The following is a 21,428-nucleotide window of genomic DNA, read 5'->3' as shown; positions in this document are numbered from 1 at the left end:
CTCCCCCATTTTTTTCCATTGTACCTATTTTTTTTTTTTTATTTCCCCCTCCCCACCTGGGTTTTTCAGGCCACCACGAAGGAGGTGAAGGAAGCGTTGGGCAAGCAATGGTCTCAGCTCTCGGACAAAAAAAGGCTGAAATGGATTCATAAGGCTCTGGAGCAGCGGAAGGAGTATGAGGTAGGGAACACTCAACCGTTCCCCTTCATCTTCTCCCCCCTATGCTCAGCCCGGCCTTGTCGCGGCTGCCCAACCCAGCCACGCTCCGAGAGCCGATTTGTGGGTGCCACTCCCTTTTACTAAGCTGGAAGGTAGTTGCAAAGCAACACCCTCTCTGCTTCATCCAGAGTTGAAATTGGTCAGGGTCAAGTAATGGGTTCTCTTCTGCCCACCTCATCACCCTAGAGCCTAGGAAGGGCTTGTCCCCCAAACTTTCTGGCTGTATTGTGTTAACCACCCTCCGTGTTTGTTGTTTCCAGGAAATGATGCGGGATTACATACAGAAGCATCCAGAGATGAACATTGAGGAGGGGGCACCACCACGGTCCACCCTAACAAAAGCAGAGAGGCAGCTGAAGGACAAGTTTGATGGGCGACCCACCAAGCCCCCTCCGTAAGTTGGGGTGGTCATAATTGGGAAGGCTTTTTCCCTTTCTACAGGATTTTCACATATATTTCTTAGAACTTGTAAAATATGGGGATCTTCTTTACATTTAATGTGGCAAAATGAACTTGGAGGTGAACTGAAAAGGCTCAAATCCCTGCCAGAGCACGTCACATACTAGCTCTGTTCATTCCACACATTTAACTAGGTCTTTTAGTATACTAACTGCTATCTTTGACAATGCTGATTAGGTTTTTGTGGTTCAATATATCGTGCCTGCTTAATGAAGTTATAGTTCAGTGTAGTAGAAATAGTAATTGTATGTCATTGTTACAGTATAAACTCACAGCATAAAGAAGTCAACAACAACTAAAATAATATCCATAAGAAAGACTATAGGAATAATTTGGAACAGGTTTAAATGATGTGAACCTAGAACTCATTTTAATTTGAACTTTGACTGTTTCAGTTTAATCAGTAATAGTAAGTGGCATACAATGAAATGAGAACATGTAAAACCAGGTCACAAAACCATAGTTTACAAAAATATGATAATTTTGGGCATACAACTTAACCAATAAAGATAAAAGCTTGAAAAAAAGATAAAAAGACCATTTCAACCATAATAAAAGCGTACAATGAGAAAACTTTTCAAAGTCCGACCTCTGCAGGTAGAATATGGTATAGCATCTGGATGTAAGTTATCTTCAAAAACAACATGGCTCCTCATTTTTCCCTCAGTTGCCAACAGAGGTCTAATGTTGTGCTTGTTGATATCTGCAAGAAAGTAAAACTGTTGAGTTGGTGGGTACAATGTTGTGATTCAAGCCCTGCTTTTTACATAAGAGATATGTTGCATGACAACATCATGTCAAACATTTTGCAGATTTTTCATACATACTCTACTGGCACTTGCCTTCATTAAGGGGACAAAATACTTATCCTTACAGCAGTGCAGTTTGAAGAAGGCTAAAAGCCCTAGGAATTTATTTGAGCCCATGTTTATTTTCTCTAAATTATTCTCCTTCCCATTGTTTCTCATATACGATGGAGATTTCATTTACAACCCCTTGTGTATTTAAAAGGAGAACAGTTTACTATCATTTGTGTTGTAGGATGATGAATAATATAGCATAAGATATTCCTTTTCTTATCCTGCTGTTACTCTCAAACTATTGAGGCACTAGCTAGGCAATCCTGGGAGTTGAACTCCACACAACTTCAAACTGCTAAGGTTGAAAAACACTGGTCTAGATAAAGATTACTTCTTGTCATCAGGTCATCCAATTCTTCATTTCCTTCCACGGCTTTATTCTGAGATGAGATTCTATTTGAACAAATTTGCCATATCCAAACTCTTTGGCTGTGAAGGCAAGGAGTTTTGGGGAATTCAGTCCTAGTTTGTAGGAAGGATATGTTGCTGAAGTAACACTTTCCTGCTGCGTTTCTGCAGGTTAATCCCCAGCTCTTACCTGTAGTTGTATAGCTGTCATTTACCTCTCAGTGGTAGATCCAACTCAATGCTTCCACAAAAATCTGAGAGAGAACAATACACCTAAAAAAAAAAAACACCACCATTGCAACCTTGAGTTAGGGTGGAAAACCATCAAGTTGTGATTTTTATGCAAGCAAAGAAGCTTGTATTAAATTAATACTTTTTCTCTCTCTCTGTCTCTGTTAATCTGATGGTTGTGAGGGTGGATGTCACTAGTTGACAAGTGGCTTGTTCCCAAGGTTGTCTTCTCATGATTGGCAAATGATTTTGAAGTGCAGGGGTATGCTTGAATGTTTGGAAAGGCCTACAGATCACTATAGCTGAACTGATGTGGCAAATTGGGATGGCTTTTCTTGAGTTTGTGGGATTTTGAGCTCTTTACTTGGATTTTTAAAAGGTATCAATATTAAGGCTTATGTTAACATTTTTGTGTTTTTTACCTCAAAATCACACCACCCATTTTCTTCATTTATGGTCAGAGGTTCCAAGGTCACAGAAGAACAGCTGGAGAGTCATAAATTTTTCCCCAAGCTACAATATTAATTCCCAGTTTAAGATAAATGTGCTAAATGGGTGGCGTATTAGAAACTCTTAAGTCTTTTGAAGTGGGATTAGAAAAAAATGAATTAAAAAGGTAATGTACTTAACCATGCAATGTGCTTTAGATTTTTAGCAGTTTTCTTGTTTAATTAATTAGCTGACATCTTTTTGATCTGACATCTTTTCAAAGCTTTTGTGGGGACTTGAATGCCCTACAAGTTATGCACCTCTATTTTAAATTATTGAAGAAAATCCCCACCCAAAGCGAACACATGTGGCTGAATGGGAATTTATCTCCAAGTTATCACAGAACTTTGTCACAGGCATTTGATTGCTATTGGTTGGTATAATGTATACCCAGTACTAATGCAATGGGACAGTATTACATAAAAGAAACTTATTATTCTAGAAATAGTTACTCACTTTACTGTGCTGAGCTGATGGCAAACATGAAAGATGTCCCAAGCACAGAACGGATGGTGCTCTGCAGTCAGCAGTGGAAACTTCTTTCCCAAAAGGAAAAGGATGCCTACCACAAAAAGTGTGATCAGGTAAGTAGGGCTAGAGGAGCAAGTATTAAAAATATTTTCCAGAAGGAAAAAAAATCCACTTCCTGATTTCTGGGTCAGCTGGCTATTCCACTGTTGATAGAGAATTGTATTTATCCACATTCAGAAATGCAATAGGATAATCCTGTTCACGGTTTTGGAAGCTTAGTCCCTTGTTCAGAAGGCAAATAAACATCTGTCTCTGTATGCTACTGTATGCTACTACATGAAATATAAATAAATAAATAAAATGTGTAAAATCTAATCAATTAGTTGGGCTAGTGATTCACCAATTCCTTGGCTAACCTGATGTTATTAAAAGGCATACCTTTGAGTGCCTCTCAATCCTCTGCCGTACTAGATTAATGTTCTTTCAATTAAAAATAGCAGAAGGGAGACAGACGTGCTGTAGAGCAAAGTGCCAGTCCTAAAGTCATCTCCTTTCAAAGAAACTCTAAACTCTAAACAAAGACTCTAAACAAAATATAGCAAGGAGCACTTGGTGACACTAAAAGTCTACCTGTATCCATTCCACTTGTTCAGCTGTTTTCTGCCATTTTGTCCCTCATGGCAGCCATTTTGTGGAAGGACAGCCATTTTATAAGATGCCTCAGAACAGAATTCTCAATATTCCAGATAAGAGGAATCTGAAATCTGAGACCATTGTGGGCTCATTAATATTGGAAAAATAAATTTGCAGGAGTTCTCAAAGCAAACGTGTAATAAACTAAAATTCAAATACATCTCATTGCCCTCACCCCATGGAGAAGCTGTGATGATGTAGGTTACTTACTCCCTGAACAACAAGTCTTGTTAGTCACTGCAAGTTTCATCTTGTTTGTAATAATACAGGAGTATACTATTCAGGCTGCATCAGATGTGCTTACCATGTTGAGGGCTGCACCCAAAACAGGCAGAGCAGGATTTTTTTTCTCCCAAAAATTTCTTCCAGAAAAAGATTGGAAATTTTGCCAGTAATAAACTAGAAGATTCTGAGGACCACAAACATACGCCTGGTTTTCTGTGTCTGCCTTCTACTATAGGATAAAAACGAAATCCAGTCTTCTCCATAATGAAATAATTTCCTTTGGTTTGTCATAAAAACTGGGTATTTTCTCTACCCTTTTTTTTTACAGTTGAATTAAATAAAACACAAATCAGTTGCTTAATTTGGCCATTTTAATATACTCTTATCACAATGTGTTTATTTCAGCTAATACCTATCTGACTTTAATCATCTGATATCAGTTATGATTATTGTAGACTTCATTTCAGCTTTATTTAATTGACACAGGATTGAGAGCGGTCCTTGTTTAAACATGAGCACACTGAAATCTCAAATAGTAGTCAATTTACAATAATGGAAAGGAAGAGGACTGTGATACAGAACAGTTGATGCAAGGAATTGTTTAAGAAAAGTATGGCAGATTCTTTGCTGTGCCTTCAGAATCTCCTCCAACCATTACAGCCATAGCATCCTCTGTGAATTTGATAACTAACAATTGCAGTGTTGATAATATAGCCCTTTCTAGCCCATTTTAAATTCCTAGGAAGGGCAAAAGTTCCAACAGATGACTTGATCATCCAAGCAGGCTGTTCATAACTTCATTTGATATAAGCTGAAACACACCTCAGCACAAGTCGACTGAATCTATATCCGTGGGCTTCTCTATCTCTCCTATGTTTGTAAAATTTAAATTGGAACAATATGTTGAATATATTATAGCCGAGTCTCCCTCTTTCTATCTCTCTGTCTTTGTCTTTCTGGGTTGGATTAGCCCACAAGGTTGTAGACACATTATTCAAAATCTCACTTTTCTCATAATCATCACCTAGTTGTAGTAACAGTAATTGAAGCAATAGTATTACTGTTTAATAACGATCAGGCACCCCTCTCTTTGCTTTCTGTTAGTTCAGTCATTCCTTTTCACGTCATTCCTTAAGTATAAATGGACCCTGTCTTTTTTAGAAATAAATTTTAAAAATAGTATTACCTCTGATACACGTATCTATTTTTTTCAGAAGAGAGAGAGAGAGAGTGTGAGTGTGTGTGTGTGTGTGTGTGTGTGTGTGTAAGAGAAAAAAACAATTGAAAACCTGACTACATAACCATCACACCTTATACTTCTCCCCTTGACTTTTAACAAATTACTTTGTAGAGTTTAAGTAGGATTCTCTAGAAGTGGTTGGATCGTCTTAAGTAGGATTCTCTAGAAGTGGTTGGATCGTCTTCCGAGGAATTCAATAAGTCTGCCAAATTTAAAGAAATCTCTCAAAGATACCAGGAAATTGTCACAATAGTGTGCTTCCCAAGGCAGACCTGCAGAAAAGAGTAGTAATTCACAACTGAAAATACAATTAGTAGTGTGACTATGACAGGGAGTTGAAAGCTGGTAATTGTACCCTTATAAACCATTATGTGGTCTTGGGGCAATCTTCTGTCTTAATTCTATCAGATATTCCTGGCTCGGCAGGCTCATTATTGTCATGGAGGATTTGAAAAATCACAAAGCATATTGGACAAGGCAGCCTCCAAGTGAATTTCAAAGTCGTATTTCCAGCTGTGGGTATCCCCCAAGCTGTTTCCCAATTAATGTATGGAGTATGAAGGCTGATGGGTGTTGCTGCTATGTTAATAGAATCTTATTTTCAGTGCCCACTACTAAACATAAATATTCATAATTGGCTGATTAGAAAGTTGAAATTGGCTGAGAAGAAAGTTCTCAGCCAGATGGATGTCAGTCAAATCCTTGCATCCTTCCAGGATCACATTTGGAGTGGAGGTCAACTTACTGTAACCAACTAGGCATTTCTATAAACTAATTTCTTACAAACTTGTAAGAATCAAGAGAATCAATTTTTTTAGAGAGGCAACTCGGGTGGAGCAAGGAAAAGGAAATGGGAACCACTTGACATACCCCCAAAATAATGTTATCATCTTGCCATTTTCCTTTGTAGAAAAAGAAAGATTATGAAATTGAGCTTTTGCGTTTCTTGGAGGTGAGTATGAACCACAGCACACCAATATACATATTCAACTATCTTAATTAAATGAATTAAACTTAGAAAAAACTTGACATTGGTTAGCTCATAAACACTACAACAATTTGCTGGTTTCAATTTAGCATAGGATGGGAGAATGAGCTACTGTTTTCTTGAACTCTTCAAGATAGTTTTTAATTATAATGGGACTTTGGCAAAAGCAGGTTGCTCACAAAATGAGCACCTGTACTGCTGTCATCCTGTTTCTTTAAGTCCTCTTCCCATTGTTGGCTATAAAAGCTGTTCTGAGAGACAGCTGGATATGGGTGTTTATGGTTGGAAGTGAAGCAGTCTGAAACAGATAATTGTGTAGTAGCACTAATTCATAAGAAGAGATAGTAGTTGAAGTGGCAGCAATAGTAGTAGAAGTGGGGAAGGATGGGGTAGTAGTAAGCAATGGATAATAGCTGTGAATACTTATTCGTTTGCTGTTTAGAATCTGTGTTATAGCTTCTTTGGTATTTGGAGCCCACTAAATTGGACATAACGTGACAGGGAATATGGTGACAGAGCTTAATTCTCCTCTGCCAAAACCGAATTTTCTTTCTTTGGCAGGGAGATATAAGTTAATAATTTGCAGTTGTGTTTATGCCATTCTTATTTCTTCAAAATATTTGAGTTTATATTTCAAAATGCACTCTAACTATCTCCGTGTGTTACGTGCTAACCTGTATGGTTTTGGTGGATCACATTGGGTTTCTTGAAAAGCAATACTGGACAAATTTCTTCTATATGTTGGAACCTCAGTCATATAAAACATCCTGAAAAAGGTTGTGAATAATATACACAAAACTGCATTTGTGCTTTCTGTCCCTTCAGCATATTTTATAAGTTTTTCAGTGATTTTCAGAGGAGCTTCCTCATTTCAAGGCAGGGAAGAACAGGTAAAAGATTATAACAGTGTAGATGCTGTATAAGTAGTTTAGTGACCACAGTTGGGACTGGCAACTCAATCATTAAGCAAAGTGCTTACTAAATAAAATCACAATCTTACTTCAGTTTTCCTGCAAAAGCAGGCATTGGTCACAAAGTTATTTTTTCATCACTGCCCTAACTGAATGGTCGCTATCTGAAACTGTCACTAGGGTAATTGGAAAGATATTCTCAGAAGAAAATGAATAGGCAGACATAGAGATTTCTGTTGATACTGAAATTTACTCTGCAGGGAAAATAACAAATACCTCTGTAACCCTTTAAAAACTGTTATTATCTTTTAGAGCCTCCCTGAAGAAGAACAACAGAGGGTTTTGGGAGAGGAAAAAATGCTGGGAATAAATAAGAAAGGTGCCACCAGCCCTGCCTCTAAGAAATCATCACCAGATGCCAACAAGGTGGGTCACCTACCCATACATTATGGATATGGAGGTACTTTTACATAAAAACAATGGAATTAATTTGATCTTTAAAACAGCCTCAAGACTTCATTTTAAATGGCTGCTGGACTTGCTTTAAAAAATTTACTACTCAAACAGTTTAGCCAACTTGGAAAAAACTTATTCGATAAATCCATCTCCATTTTAATCTAATAACAGTTAGTCGGTTGAAATAAATATTTGTTCAGGTCTTAACAGAGGAACCTTTTTGAGATATTGGATGTATGAAATTATTGATTGATTTTTAATTATCAACATTATTATATTCAAATGCTCATCTTTAAAAAGCTTTTTTGTTTACTTTTCATTGCATTAAGGCAATTAAACAAAAATTGTTTTAACTTTTACAGCCCTACCAATTAAAATCTGATTTCATTGGTATAATTGGCTTCCTCTTATTGATTAATGAAGTAAGATGCTAGTTGATCAATCTAATAATCGACTTTGCAGGTCTAAAATTAAATTTGTTCTTTCCATAATTCACACAAACAAAAAAGATAAATGCAAAGTTCCACAGTCATGAGTCCCTTTGTCTCTTTAATAGGGAGGTTCTGAGAAACCCAAACGACCTGTTTCTGCTATGTTTATCTTCTCGGAGGAAAAACGCAAGCAGCTGCAGGAGGAGCGACCTGAACTGTCAGAAAGTGAACTGGCCCGGTTGCTGGCGCGAATGTGGAATGATCTTTCTGAGAAAAAAAAGGTTGTTTAATCAATTATGCACATTCTCCTAATTATCTTTGGGGGTGGAGATGTTGGGGAACATAAGTTCCTGGATATCTCAGTCACATAGATTTTTTTTTTTCTGTTGACTTAGAACAATCCAGGAAGTTGACGCTCATCCTCACTCTTAAAAAAAAATAGGAAAAGAAAAACATGCTAGATACTTGCAGTAAGTTCTGGGATTTTCCAGAACCATGAGCACCAAGCTCCATCACAGTCTGGGTGCTCCTATCATTCCATCATTCAAGCGTTACATCTTTTAGTATTTATGTATTTATTTTTCCCTAGTTGGGTGTTGTCTATGGAGCCAGACCTCGACAGTACCCTCATGGTGCAAAAATGGGGCCAGCTGGAGCCTATTAGGTATTCAGTAAGCAGTATTTCCCATGAGATCTATGACAATTAAACAGAGAGGTTTTGAGGCTTGGTTTAGAAGCCTTGAGAAGGGGAGTGTGTGAAACTTTGGGGAAATTGTACGTGCACATTGATTGCCGCTTAAAAAGTTGAGGTTTAGAGGGATGAGATGTCATTTGATGTTGTTTAGGTACAGTATATGCATCAAAAGCTGGATTGGGGTAAAGACAGGACTATTTATCAAACTATACACTCATCCCTAAGCTGAAAAACCTTTTTACACAAGGAAATCCCAAGTGAACAGTAGGATGATTTTTTTAAATTTGCTTTATTTAAGCACATATTTTTTGGTCCCTTTGAGTCAATGTTAACTTTCAGCAACTGCCTGGATGAATCCCTCTGTTATTTGTTCAAGACTTTGGAAATGATTTGTCTACTTGTTAGAGGGAAGATTTTGGTGGGAACAAAGCATCTGTTGTAGACTTCATTAAAATTAGCTTTGTATCCCTGTCTCCTAGAAGCACATTGGAAAAAAAGAGAAAGAAACGGAATGAAAATTTAAAATCTCTAGGAGGCTGGATCCTAATTGGTCTAGCCCATCTCTTCAATATACTGTATATGTTTTTTAATTATTTAATTATATCTCACTGTTTTGCTTTATAGAAGCACACATCACTAAAACATAAAACAAACAAAAAACAGAACAACTAGCAGTGATACAGGTTCAACTTACAACCACAGTTGGGACCATAATTTCTATTGCTAAGCAGGCTGGTAGTTAAATGAGTCATGTCTGATTTTACAACTTTTTTTTTTTTTTGTCACAATTGTTAAGCAGAGATGACTGCCCCCATTGACTTTGCTTATTGGAAACCGGCTGAGAAGATTGCAAGTACCGATCACATGACTCTGAGATGCTGCAACCATCATAAATACGTGTCGGTTACCAAGCACCCAGTTCTTCTATATAAGAAGAATAAAAGCATGTGTCCATTTAAATTAGCATTACCTTTCTAGGTAGCAGTATTTTAGATAAAAGCTATCAGTTCCTGGCTTGTCATTAGCATATTTCCAGGTTTGAAACAAAGAATGTAAAAGCAGAAAGAGAGTCTTTGGAAGATAGCAATTAGAAATATTTTTCTTGAAGTTCAACTTTCAATCTCTTTTCCTACAGAGGTTTGTAAGTGAGGTCTTACCAATTATTTATAAGTTATTTAAGTTTTTTTTAAGTGAAGGGGGCTTTTGCTTATAAATCATTACTTTCCTTGCAGAATTTTAATTGTTCAGAAATATTTGTAGATAATCATTTCCACATGCGTTTTTAATGCATGGTTTGTATAATTCAAGCCTCCATCCAGCTGTCTTTTTTTAAGGCACAAGGCTGTATTTTTAATTTTAAAGCATCTTCACGAATTCACCACAGTAGGTTTTAGACTTAGAATCATGGTTCTGGGTCATAAAAAACAAATTGATCATTCCTTTTTTTCAACTCTCTGTCTAGAAGAGGTGTTGATGTCTTGGGGAGAAGGTATTTTTTGTTAGTGCTACATTATTGGCAATCATAATCTCAATTTGACTACAGCCATAGTATTTACCTAACTTGATGGAATTGTATCTGTATTATACTGTTTTCCATAGTCTCAGTTGTTTCTAATTATCTTTAGGTATATTATTGGATTAATGCATAGTTTATACATGGAGAAATTGGGTGAGGTTTTTAAGTTCCAATCCTGCTGGGTCAAATCAACTCTGATGTTTGATTTTCCCAAAACAGAAATATCCTGCCTGGGTCCGGTTAGCCATGGTGGACTAGACCAAATAATCTGCTCTGATTTTTTTTCTTTTTGGAACTAGTTTAAGCTACTTAATTCCAGGTTTCTGTATAACGTTTAGTGAATCTTAACTCAGAGAGGTTGGCTGTTCTTGCTCTTTCCTTATCTAGGCCAAATACAAAGCTCGGGAGGCTGCCCTAAAAGCTCAGACAGAGAAAAAACATGGTTCTGACAAGGAAGATCGTGGCAAACTTCCTGAGTCACCCAAGACTTCTGAGGAGATCTGGCAGCAAAGTGTTATAGGAGATTATCTTGCCCGCTTTAAGGTAAAGTCAGAAATGGACAAGCATGGCCATAATAGGAAACACCTTCATAACCTTGAGATTTCCTCCACAACTCTCCTCCAAGATTTTATCAAGCCTGATTCTGGTTCAGTTTGATTTTGCAGTGGGGGGAGGATGAGTCTGGATCAGTGTTTTGTCAGCCTCAGCAACTTTTAAGATGTGTGGACTTCAGTTCATGGAATCCCCCAGGTAGCATTCTGGTATTGTCTGAGGTTGATCCATTAATTTAGATTAACAAACTATTAGTCCTGTTTAGCTGCTGGAGAAGAGTGACATTTCTCAACTAGATCGCTTTTCAACCACACAGATTGAGCGCTGAATTCTAAATTGGTCATGTTAGTTGTTAGTCAGAAACAGTTTTAGACTGGAGTTTCTATATAATCTGGCAATATTTTTTAAGTGTACAAAACATGAATTTTAAACCTTTCAAATTGGATATGCCTTGTTGCATACTTGAAACATTATTTTGAATTAGAGACAGGGTTTCCAGTCTTAACAGAAATATACCAAGCTCTCAACAGCTCAAGAATGATTTTATTATTGCACTGTATCTTGGTACAGCAATTTGAGAAGTGGTATTGTAGTTCAAAGACACAAACAATCCCCTTCCCCATTTCAGAGGAACCAGTCTGAATCCCCTTTCTTGCCCATATAGCATACTCTAGGGCAATGCTACAGAACATGTATGCCTTCCTTTATTAAGCTTGTTTTTTCCAGTTTCAAATTCTAGCTTCACACATGCATGCACAAATATACATTTTCCTCCTCCTACAACTCCTTCAAGGTGGATAATTATTGCCAGGTGCCTTATAAATAGTAGCAAGAATTTTGCTGGTTGGAAAGAATGTGGAATGATACATGAAGATGTATCATTGAAAATGAAGATGGAGAGGAAGCACAGCAAAGAAGACAGAGGTTAAGCCAGGAAAATATGCGGAGTGAGGGGGAAAAAGTGAAATTGCTAACTAAGTGAATGGGTTGTGTGAACGGAAAGATACGAGCCTTCTATTTTTGTTTTGAAATGGTTGGAACCATACATTTGGAATGATTCTGCAGTTTATTTAGAGTCCATAAAGTTTGATAATCCTTCCTTTATCTCAGAATGACAGGGGGAAAGCATTAAAAGCCATGGAAGCTACCTGGAATAATATGGAGAAAAAAGAAAAACTTATGTGGATTAAGAAAGCAGCGGAAGATCAAAAACGATATGAAGTATGAGTCATTAATTATACTATATTAGAGCAAGCATGCATGTATGCATTATTTCTTTAGGAATGTAGGAAACTGAGAGTTGTGATGTTCATTATTCCATTTATTAAGCAGTGATATCTGAGAGGACTTCAGAAACATATTCTTTGAAGCAGCGTTTTCCCTGAGATTTATCCGACCCCCACCCCACCCTGCTCTTATTAAAAGAGTCCTTAAAATCAGGGTCTTCCTCTAGGTCTCGGATTAGACTGCTCATCAGGTTGCATGTGTTGCATAGCTTTTAGAATGGGTCACCTTTTGTGCTAGATAATTGTAGTGTTTTTTTTACTTGTATCATTTTTAGTATGGAATTTATTATTGTACAATGGGGTTGAGCAACTTTACAAATAAATACAGCATTAACTTTTTTGTCTTCATTAAAAAATACTAATCAGGTTTCTAGATGCAGGCAAATGTGTTTGAAAATTGTTGGAAATATTCCTGTTCAGGCTGTTAAAATGGCTGAATAATATTAGGCATTACCTACCCAAATGGTTTATTTGGCCCAAAATTATAATTTTTAGTATTGTGTATTAAAGGTTATGGTTTGGAGGATAAGCAGACCTAACTGTTCCTTCTTTATTGAAAACATTCAAATACTTCATTAAAAACTCAAACAGGATAAGAGAAAAAAACAACTGTTTATTCTACTTTTTCCTGTTTTGTAGCGAGAACTGAGTGAGATGAGGGCACCACCATGTTCAACAAATGCTTCCAAGAAGATGAAATTCCAGGGTGAACCAAAGAAACCCCCCATGTAAGTGTTGGCTTAATAGAATACAGAAATGCGGTGTTGTCTGAATTCAGGAGAGCCTTGTAGCTAGGCTGATTAGTACTTGTAGAGTATTAATCCACCCTTTGGGGGTGGAATACGCTTCTTCCTATTACTTTGTTTTATTTAAAAGATACAAATTTTCTACTCAACAAATTACTTCTTAAAGTGTTTTTTTCCAAAACAACTTCAAAAGAAACTTAAGACTAAAATTGTATTGAAGTTCAGATATATTGTATACATATGCACTACTCCACCCCTGCACAATCTCATACAATCCAGCCAAACAACAGAATAAAAGGCCTAACTTTACAAAAATGTAGTGAAGCAAAATTAGAATTGTAATTTCATGAAACTTCTTAATACCCTTCATGAGATTGAAAGAAAAACATATTTAAACAGGAGTCTGGAAATTGTGGGAAAATATTGTTACATCTCACTTTATGTTCCTGTTCTAAGTTTGTAAGGACATGTGGGAGGTGGGCAAATGGATGTTTTGCACACTTTCTGGGAATCATTCTACCACTGAAAGTTGCTCTTAAGTGTCAGGAAATGGAACAGATGAAACAGATGTTGCTTAGTTGGAACTAAGCTTGCCATTAATTATTATACCAAGGATCCCAGCCACTAATGATCTACATTGCTTCATTTTTTCATCTGCAAAACCATACCTTCGATAACTTTTTTTAATGAATCTAAAGGGTGATAGCCGAGAATATCTCCCAGCATTAATTCCCAACGATTATGAAATTGTTTAAAATAAATTACCTGTTCTGAATATTACTGTTGCAGTGAATTTGAAAATGTTAAGAGTAATAGACAGATTCTTGTGTCTTTTCAGGAATGGATATCAGAAATTTTCTCAGGAGCTGCTTTCAAATGGTGAACTCAACCATCTTCCTCTGAAAGAGCGAATGGTAGAGATTGGGAGCCGCTGGCAACGGATCTCTCAGAGCCAAAAGGATCAGTATAAAAAGTTGGCTGAAGAACAGCAGAAACAGTACAAAGTGCACCTGGACATGTGGCTGAAGGTGAATTCTAAAGCGGGGAAAGGAGGAGGGGAGGGAAGGGTAACATATCCTTGATAAATTACAATAAAATACAAGTACATTTTTTAAAAAAACCTGTCAATTTAAATGAAGTCATTATTTCTAGCTTCTATATGAAATATTGTTCTCCATTATCAATGACACACAGTTATGTATCCTTTGTGACCTTTAACTCAGATTTCTCAAGTTGTCTCCGTCCTCAGCTGTCCTGTTTCACTGAATGTCTTTTAATCTTAGTTTTCCATCCTCATCTATTTTTTTTAAATTTTTTACAGACCTTATCACCACAAGAGAGAGCTGCCTACAAAGAGCATACCTCCAGTGTTAGTATTTTGCAAGTTGTTTTTGTTTTTTTGGGAGGGGGGGGAGCAGGAGATTGCATATCTGTTGTGTTGAAAAGGATGCTTCTTGAATTTTTTTGCATGAAATGAAATGTAGCTTGAGCTGGAGCTCTGAAAGGAAGGTGGCGTCGTCTGCCAGGCATTTCAGGATCCATATTATTCAGTAAATTATTTATAATGGAATACGAGAGGGTGAATGTTTTCAGAATTAATAGAATCTTGGGTTATGATACGCTGTCGTAGGGGATAGCTGTACTGAAGTAGCTAGCACTGGAACTGTGCACCAGAATACAAGCAGAGTTTGTGACTATTGAAACTTCATCCACTTGCTACTTTTTAGTTTCCAAGCTCAGGACTGGCATGAAGCTGATATTAGAAGGTAGTTCTGTTTTTTTTAAACACTTTAGTTGCTTCAAACATTCATGCTGAAGATAAACGTAAAGTCTTGCTAGACAACAAATACATTGTTCATTGTATTCATATGTTTAATTATACTTCTCAATCTGATGCCCTCTAGAGATGATAGAGGACAACTTCCATCATCAGCAGAAATGCAGTCAGGTTGTGGAAGACCAAATTAGGTGGTATACAAGCTGGCTGTTTTTCACCTGCATGTTCACCAGAGGCTGCTACATCAGGATAGAATAAAAGTTAACAAAAACTACTATACAGATGCTATAATGTGAGAGAATTTGGTCTGGGTACAACAGTTTAGAAATTGTTATTGAGCCAGAAATTGCTGGCTTAATAACCAAAATGAAAGAACCAGGTGTGCAATCAATTTTTAGATATTTAAAATGAAATTCAAGAGAAATGGTGGTAGTGATATGTCAGGAATGGGCAACTCATGGTCTTCAGATCCTATTTTATGGCTCTTAACAGACTCTTTCTGACCCTTACTGCTGAATCTGTGCCATTTGGAAACAGATTAAAAATAAGATGTACCCCAAAATAGACACTTCACTATGCTAAAAGCAAAATGTCTTTCCCCAGGAGCAATCTCAATTATTTTACAATCCTTTGTCTGTCTCAAAATATTAAAAGTAATTCTTGGCCAACTCTGCAGTAAAGAATAAATGTTAGGGGAGAAATGAATTCCCTACCAGGTAGCTGAATATTATCTTTGGGTAGAATTAGTTACACCTCCTCATTTTACCAATTTTGGCATCAGTATATGTTCAGAGGTACGTTTGAGGGTCACAGGCTATAAATCAATAAGGAGGAAAGATTTAGGTAATGGAAATTGTTCTGTGTGTAGACTGATTTGTGAAAAGCAGTACAGTCTCCTATGTTGATTATGTCTCTTATCTTCCACTTCTTTCTCATCAGAAACGTAAGAATATGGGGAAGATGCGAGGCCCAAATCCAAAAATGAAACCTTCAATGCAGTCCAAATCAGTAAGTATCTTAATAGTACTATGTCTATGTTATACACAGCTATTATTGCCTGGTGAAAAATTCCAAAAAAAGAATGCTGTTTTGAGGTCAGCTGGTATTTTCAAAGTAGTAACAGAATCCTGGAAGTAGTATAAAATCCAGAAGCCCCCCCCCCCTTTTTTTGTTGTTTTTGTTTGCAGAAATAAAAACAGCACAATATTTCTACAGCTGATGGATTTTCTACTAATCCTAGTGCCACGGTGCCTATAATCCAAGCTGCGGTGCTTGGCAGATCTTTAAAGAAACTGTCTTCTCCTGAGCTTTCAAGGCAGCTATGTAGTTCCAGGAAAATGGAGTGAGCCTGTGGCTGTACCCATTTGCTGTCTTCATAAAACCATATTTTCTTGGGATAAAGCAGTATTCTAAAAGAAAAGGTGTGGGACACCAGATCCAAAGCACATTTCCTATTTCGGATCTTATTACAACACTTTAAAAATTTCCCACTAATTCCCTTTCTGCCAAAATTATCTTCTGTTGCAGCCATAGGAAAATTATATTATTTGCTAAATACTTTGAAGTGCTTTCATGCTTATTTGAATCAAATTAAGCTGGATTTCATCAGTTAAGCTTAATTAAAGAAAAACTTAAATTTTGTTTTTATATTAGTCCCACTACTATAGTAATGAGAAAGTTATGACTCTCCATATATTAACCATTAACTTAAGTGTGCACAATAAGACATTCTATTTTAGAAATGGGAATATGTGTGGCTGCTTTAGATTTAATTCACTGTAGTCCTCATGAATACCTTCCCTAAAGTTGAAAACTAATTTGCTTTTAATCTACACTCTACATCCACAGGAATCTGAGGAAGAGGATGAAGATGAGGATGAGGAGGATGAAGAGGAAGATGAGGATGAGGATGAGAATGGTGATTCCTCTGAGGAGGGAGGAGACTCTTCAGATTCAAGTAGTGAAGAGGAGAGTGAAGATGGGGAAGAGGTGAGGCTCTGCTTATCCCCCAAAGCTTTAGACAACATGGCTCCTTCAAAGTACCTCAGCATGCTCTCCTTCCCTCAGGATAGAGCAGTTTCCTCTTTCCAACAAAGCATCTTGGCAGTGGGAACTTCTCTTAAATGTGCTTCCACAGATATAACGAGTTTAATGAATATATATTTAATGAAATATAACTGAAATATTCCAGAAAGCCACAGTTTAAAATATGGTTTATTTTTTGAAATACATTTCTCAGATAAATACCCTGTAAGAGCCTAAAGCATTTTATGATGAAATTGAAAAAACAGTCACTTCACACAAACTAGCTATGAGAATGGCAGGTTTTAGGGCAGTGATTCCTTATTGGCTCAACTTTGCCTACGAATGAGTGGTCCCATTAACAAATATTTGTCAGAATAACAATGGTAGAATTATATGAACTATAATACTTTATACTGGGTATTTGGGGTAATGCTTGTAAAATCTTAATTCATAGTGCTTTTGAGCATTGATGAGAAAGCTTTCCCTCATTACTGAGCAGCAATAGTTTGTCCCTACTATGGTTTCTAAAATGAGATTGCTTCATAGGAGCCAGATGTTGGGACATCTGCATTGGTTTTTGTATAGTGAAAAATGAACAGCTGTATTCTGCCAAATGTTAAATTACAAAAATTGAGCAAATTTCTTAATTGACACAATGAGGTTATCTTTTTTGTGAATAGTCAAGAGATGACATACACAGGATCGCCCAACAGTGAATTTTTATAGTTCCTCTGTCCCTTTCTCAAACAATCAAGATTGCTGCTTCCCCACTAATAATATCAATAGAAAAACAACAGTTTAATTCACCCTGGAATTACAGTGGTAGCAAACCCTTTCCAGATCTAAAGAATCCTCCTGACTGAGTTTTAACAACAGCACAACAAAGACGGGAAAGAGAGGATAGATCTATAGATCAGTGGTCCCCAACCTTTTTTGTACCAGGGACCAGTTTCACGCAGAAACACTTTTTCAAGGACCGGGGAGACACTTTTTCAAGGGGGAGGGGAGGACTCCGAGTTTGGTGGTTTGCTTGCAGACGCTTCATTACCTGACTAGATAACATCTGATGTTGTTACCTAGTCGGGTGATAAAACGTCTGCCAGCAAACCACCAAGTTCAGGGAGGCTCAGGACAAGTCCCTGCAGGATGGCTGAGAAGCCCCGCCTCTCAGCCCTGCCTCCCTCAGCCTCATCCCTCAGGTGTCTCCCTCCCTCCCTCCCTCAGCCTTATCCCTCAGGTGTCTGCCTCGTTCTCTCTCTCAGTCGCTCTCTCGCTCCTCCACCAGCCCAGGAAGAAACTGCTTCAAAGAAGCCGGCAGGGTGGCTTTTCTTGTTGGCGCAGCTCCTCCAAAGCGCCGTTCACCCCACCCGCCGCCCGCAGTTCAATCCAGTGCTCCGTTCTGCCTGCCTGCCTTCGCTTCTGGTTGTTTCGGAGCAGCTTCAGCTGAGTAAAAGAGGCGAATAGTTATTATTCTCAGCCAAAGCTGCTCCGAAACAACCAGAAATGAAGGCAGGCAGAACGGAGCACTGGATTGAACCGCAGGGGGCGGGGTGGGGGTGAACGGGCGCATCGGAGGAGCTGCGCCGACAGGAAAAGCCACCCTGCCGGCTTCTGTGAAGCAGTTTCTTCCTGGGCTGGTGGAGGAGCGAGAGAGCGACTGAGAGAGGAACGAGGCGGGAGGAAACCGAAGCCGCTGAGCCGGAGAGCAGGACAGGCTTTGGTTGCTTCCTCCCTCCCCTTCTTTCATTTGTGTCCTTGATCCCTGATCCCAGCAGCATTCACCGAAGGCGAAGAAAGCCGCCATTTTTATTTTATTTTTATTTTCTTTGCGGCCCAGTACCAAATGATCCACGGACCAGTACCGGTCCACGGACCGGTGGTTGGGGACCCCTGCTATAGATAGCAACTGGCCATTGTTAGCCCGGTTTGACCCGCAGGTTGACAGTCTGTAGCCTATGAGCTAACCATCTTTTGAAAGGGTGAATAGATACTGAGATGCTTCAAAACCGGGATTCTATGCTCCCACTTACCCTTCTGTCAGATTTACAGGAAGTGTGTTTCCTGTTCTATTTGTAGCTTCCTCTCCCCCCCCCTCCGCCCCCAACCTTTGGCTTGCTCTGTAACTCTCCTCTTCTTTTCCAGAATGAAGAAGAGGATGATGAAGAAGATGACGATGACGATGAGGACAATGAATCAGAAGGCAGCAGCAGTTCCTCATCCTCTTCAGGAGACTCTTCCGATTCGGACTCCAACTGAATTGTCTTTCATCTTCCACCTTCCTTGCTGTACTTTATTCGGTTTTGTTTTTCCGGATAATAGTAACATTGGAAAGCTGGGAATGGGGAAGAAACAGAGGGGGCGGGGGGTGGGGGGGAATCACTGTGGTTTAATTCACTTCCTTTCTTCACACACCTCACATTGCATTAACGATGTGTGGGTATGGCAGAGAGGAGCAAGGGGCGGGGTACACAATAGCTGACAACCAGCTGAGGGGTGTACTTTTCCCTTTTTTATGGCTGATGATAGTGTGGGGAGAGAACTTCATTATATAATCCCTTCTCTCTCCCTCCCCTTAAATCTCTGTTTATGAGAGATGACAGGGGTCATAGCAAAATCCAGACTCCTATAACTTCTTTTCCCCCTCTCATCTTCATCCTTCTTCCAACCCCCAGTTCTAGCCACCAGCTTGGGACTTTGTACAAATCCTTTTTTAAACAACAACATGGCAATGAGAGACATTTCCCCCTTTTTCTCCATCAACCCCAGCAAACAGCCAAGGAGAGATGGATTCTGAAAGAGCGCGAGCTGTGGGAATTTGCCAGTGAGCCCCATCACTCCTCATAATGGACAATCTTGTATAGTCTTGATCTTTCACATTTTAACAAAAGAGAAAGAGAGAAAGCAAACAAAGTGGCTGCAACTGCACTTAGCAATTTCCTGTGACAAACTGGATATCCAGCATTTCCTGCTGAGGGAAATGGGGGTTGGGGAGGGTCATATTTTGTGTGAGCGTGTTGCAAGAGTCAAGGGATAGAAGAGGAACTGAAGAACAGGATTTTTTTAATTTTATTTTTTTGCAAAGGGGAAATGTCTGGCATACTGTTGAAGATGGAGAGAATTTCAAGAACTTCAAGTGACTGGCTTTATTTTGCTGGAGATGGACTTTTCTGTCATTTTTCTGACCAGCGTTTGGATAAAGACCATAGTAGCCAGACCCCTTTGGGTTGATGTTGTTGTTAATATATATATTTTTTTTTACAATGAAGTGACCAATAATTGTACCAAAATGGGGCATTTTGTTGACTGTCTTTGGGAGGGGTGGTTGGTTGTGGGGATCATATGTGTCATTAGCATTTTTTAAAAAATATTTTATAAACCAAGTAAGACAACCATCTTTTTTTACAACAAAACGTTCCCTCTTTGACATTAACCTCTTTATGTGTCTTTTACCAAATGCAGAATTTAGTAGTTTTAAGATCTTGAGGAAAAATGATTTCTGTGAGACCGTGTATTGAAGAAATACAAATGTATGTTTTTTTTCCAACATGTCTTGAACACACTAAGTTGAATTTTCAATTCAATTCTGGACAGAAATGTGATGTCAGGAAAAGATCAGGCGCACAATTTCTCTCTTCCTGCCCCAACCCTCTCTTTTCTTTAGCATGGCTTTTAAATATCTGTGGAAGTTCTGTAAATTAGGCTATGATTTAGGAGAAACTTAGCTAAGCATATAAATCACAAATAACCAATCCTAGGTGAAGTTAATATTTTGTATGTAGGCATTGCAATAAAACAAAGTTAAGTGATAACAGAAGTGAAAGATTCCAATCTTGGATTTCATAGGTACATCGAATTTTTAAAAAGGGTGGAGATCATATAAGGTAAAGGTGTGAGAATAAGCTCCTAAATCATCTCCAAAGGTTTGAGAATAAGCTCCAATCATCTCCAAATAGGCCAATATATTTGGGGAGGGTGGGGGATAACAGTTATTATTGCAATCTTAATTTTCAGATATCCTGCCCAGGGCTATAGGAGGTATGATTGAATCCTTGCTTGGAAAGGATTGAAACAATAAGACTTGTATTTCACTCCTTATTCACCACTCCCATGAAAAAAAATACCAGTTCTAGTGGTCAAAATAAGGCAAGGGGAAGGACAAATTCTGTCTTCAGTGATAAGCCACCCTACCAATATTCGTTCCTGATTGACATGGGAATCTCATAAAGGAAGGGTGTGGTTTCCTTCCCTTATTACTATTAACATTCAGATAATTGTTTTGTTTCTTGTAAAGAGCCAGTCTGAATCTTTTTGAAAATCAGATCTAATTACCCTTTCTGTCTCAAATATCAGTATTGTATAGGCAGGGATTACCTATTGTCACTTGGTGAATATAAATACACTGGAAAACACAGTCAGTGAGCAAAGGACTATTTGGACATGCAAGCAAAACAAATTCTACATTTCTTTCACACTCATTACTCAAAGGGGACTTGACCTTATCCTAAATAAATGATTTAGATTGCCTGTTAAATAACCTCACCTTACAAATATGTTTTTGCCACACAAGAGGATATGCATCTTATGCACACACAAATTTATGCATGCACACATACTATATGTAGACAATTCGTGGTCTTCAAGTGAGTAAAGATAACCTTAAAAGTGAACTATGTAATTAGAAGGGAAAGCTTCCAGTATTTAAAGGGCCAGTGCCTTTGTGACTGCTTTTCCCTCCTGAAAATCTAAAGGAGATTATATTTTTGAGGACGACAATGTAATTTAACACTACATGGTATCCCCAAATAATCCTG

At 38.1% G+C, this 21,428-nt stretch overlaps 1 protein-coding gene across 7 annotated transcripts in view; it reads left to right on the top strand.

Moving 5' to 3' along the window:
• The window catches only part of UBTF (upstream binding transcription factor), a 37,953-nt gene extending 17,530 nt beyond the window's left edge, over nucleotides 1-20,423 (top strand). For 4 of the 7 annotated variants that reach the window (XM_026717576.2, XM_026717578.2, XM_026717577.2 and 1 more), the window contains 14 exons: nucleotides 70-180; nucleotides 480-613; nucleotides 3,049-3,190; nucleotides 6,146-6,187; nucleotides 7,447-7,560; nucleotides 8,147-8,302; nucleotides 10,619-10,774; nucleotides 11,894-12,004; nucleotides 12,709-12,797; nucleotides 13,654-13,843; nucleotides 14,137-14,184; nucleotides 15,532-15,600; nucleotides 16,441-16,581; nucleotides 18,760-20,423. In XM_026717576.2, coding sequence (XP_026573361.1) covers nucleotides 70-180; nucleotides 480-613; nucleotides 3,049-3,190; nucleotides 6,146-6,187; nucleotides 7,447-7,560; nucleotides 8,147-8,302; nucleotides 10,619-10,774; nucleotides 11,894-12,004; nucleotides 12,709-12,797; nucleotides 13,654-13,843; nucleotides 14,137-14,184; nucleotides 15,532-15,600; nucleotides 16,441-16,581; nucleotides 18,760-18,873 — 1,617 coding nt within the window. In that variant the 3' untranslated portion in view covers nucleotides 18,874-20,423. The remainder of the gene's footprint in view (nucleotides 1-69; nucleotides 181-479; nucleotides 614-3,048; nucleotides 3,191-6,145; nucleotides 6,188-7,446; nucleotides 7,561-8,146; nucleotides 8,303-10,618; nucleotides 10,775-11,893; nucleotides 12,005-12,708; nucleotides 12,798-13,653; nucleotides 13,844-14,136; nucleotides 14,185-15,531; nucleotides 15,601-16,440; nucleotides 16,582-18,759) is intronic. The other 3 variants (XM_026717579.2, XM_087915289.1, XM_087915288.1) reach the window with 1 other exon arrangement.
• The last annotated feature ends 1,005 nt before the right edge of the window (nucleotides 20,424-21,428 follow it).

The sequence above is a fragment of the Pseudonaja textilis genome, chromosome Z (genome assembly GCF_049901715.1).
Source record: "Pseudonaja textilis isolate UNSWEBS1 chromosome Z, rPseTex1.2, whole genome shotgun sequence".
NCBI lineage: Eukaryota > Metazoa > Chordata > Lepidosauria > Squamata > Elapidae > Pseudonaja > Pseudonaja textilis.
Note: the sequence above shows the minus strand (reverse complement) of the source record. Positions and strands in the feature narration are given on the sequence as shown.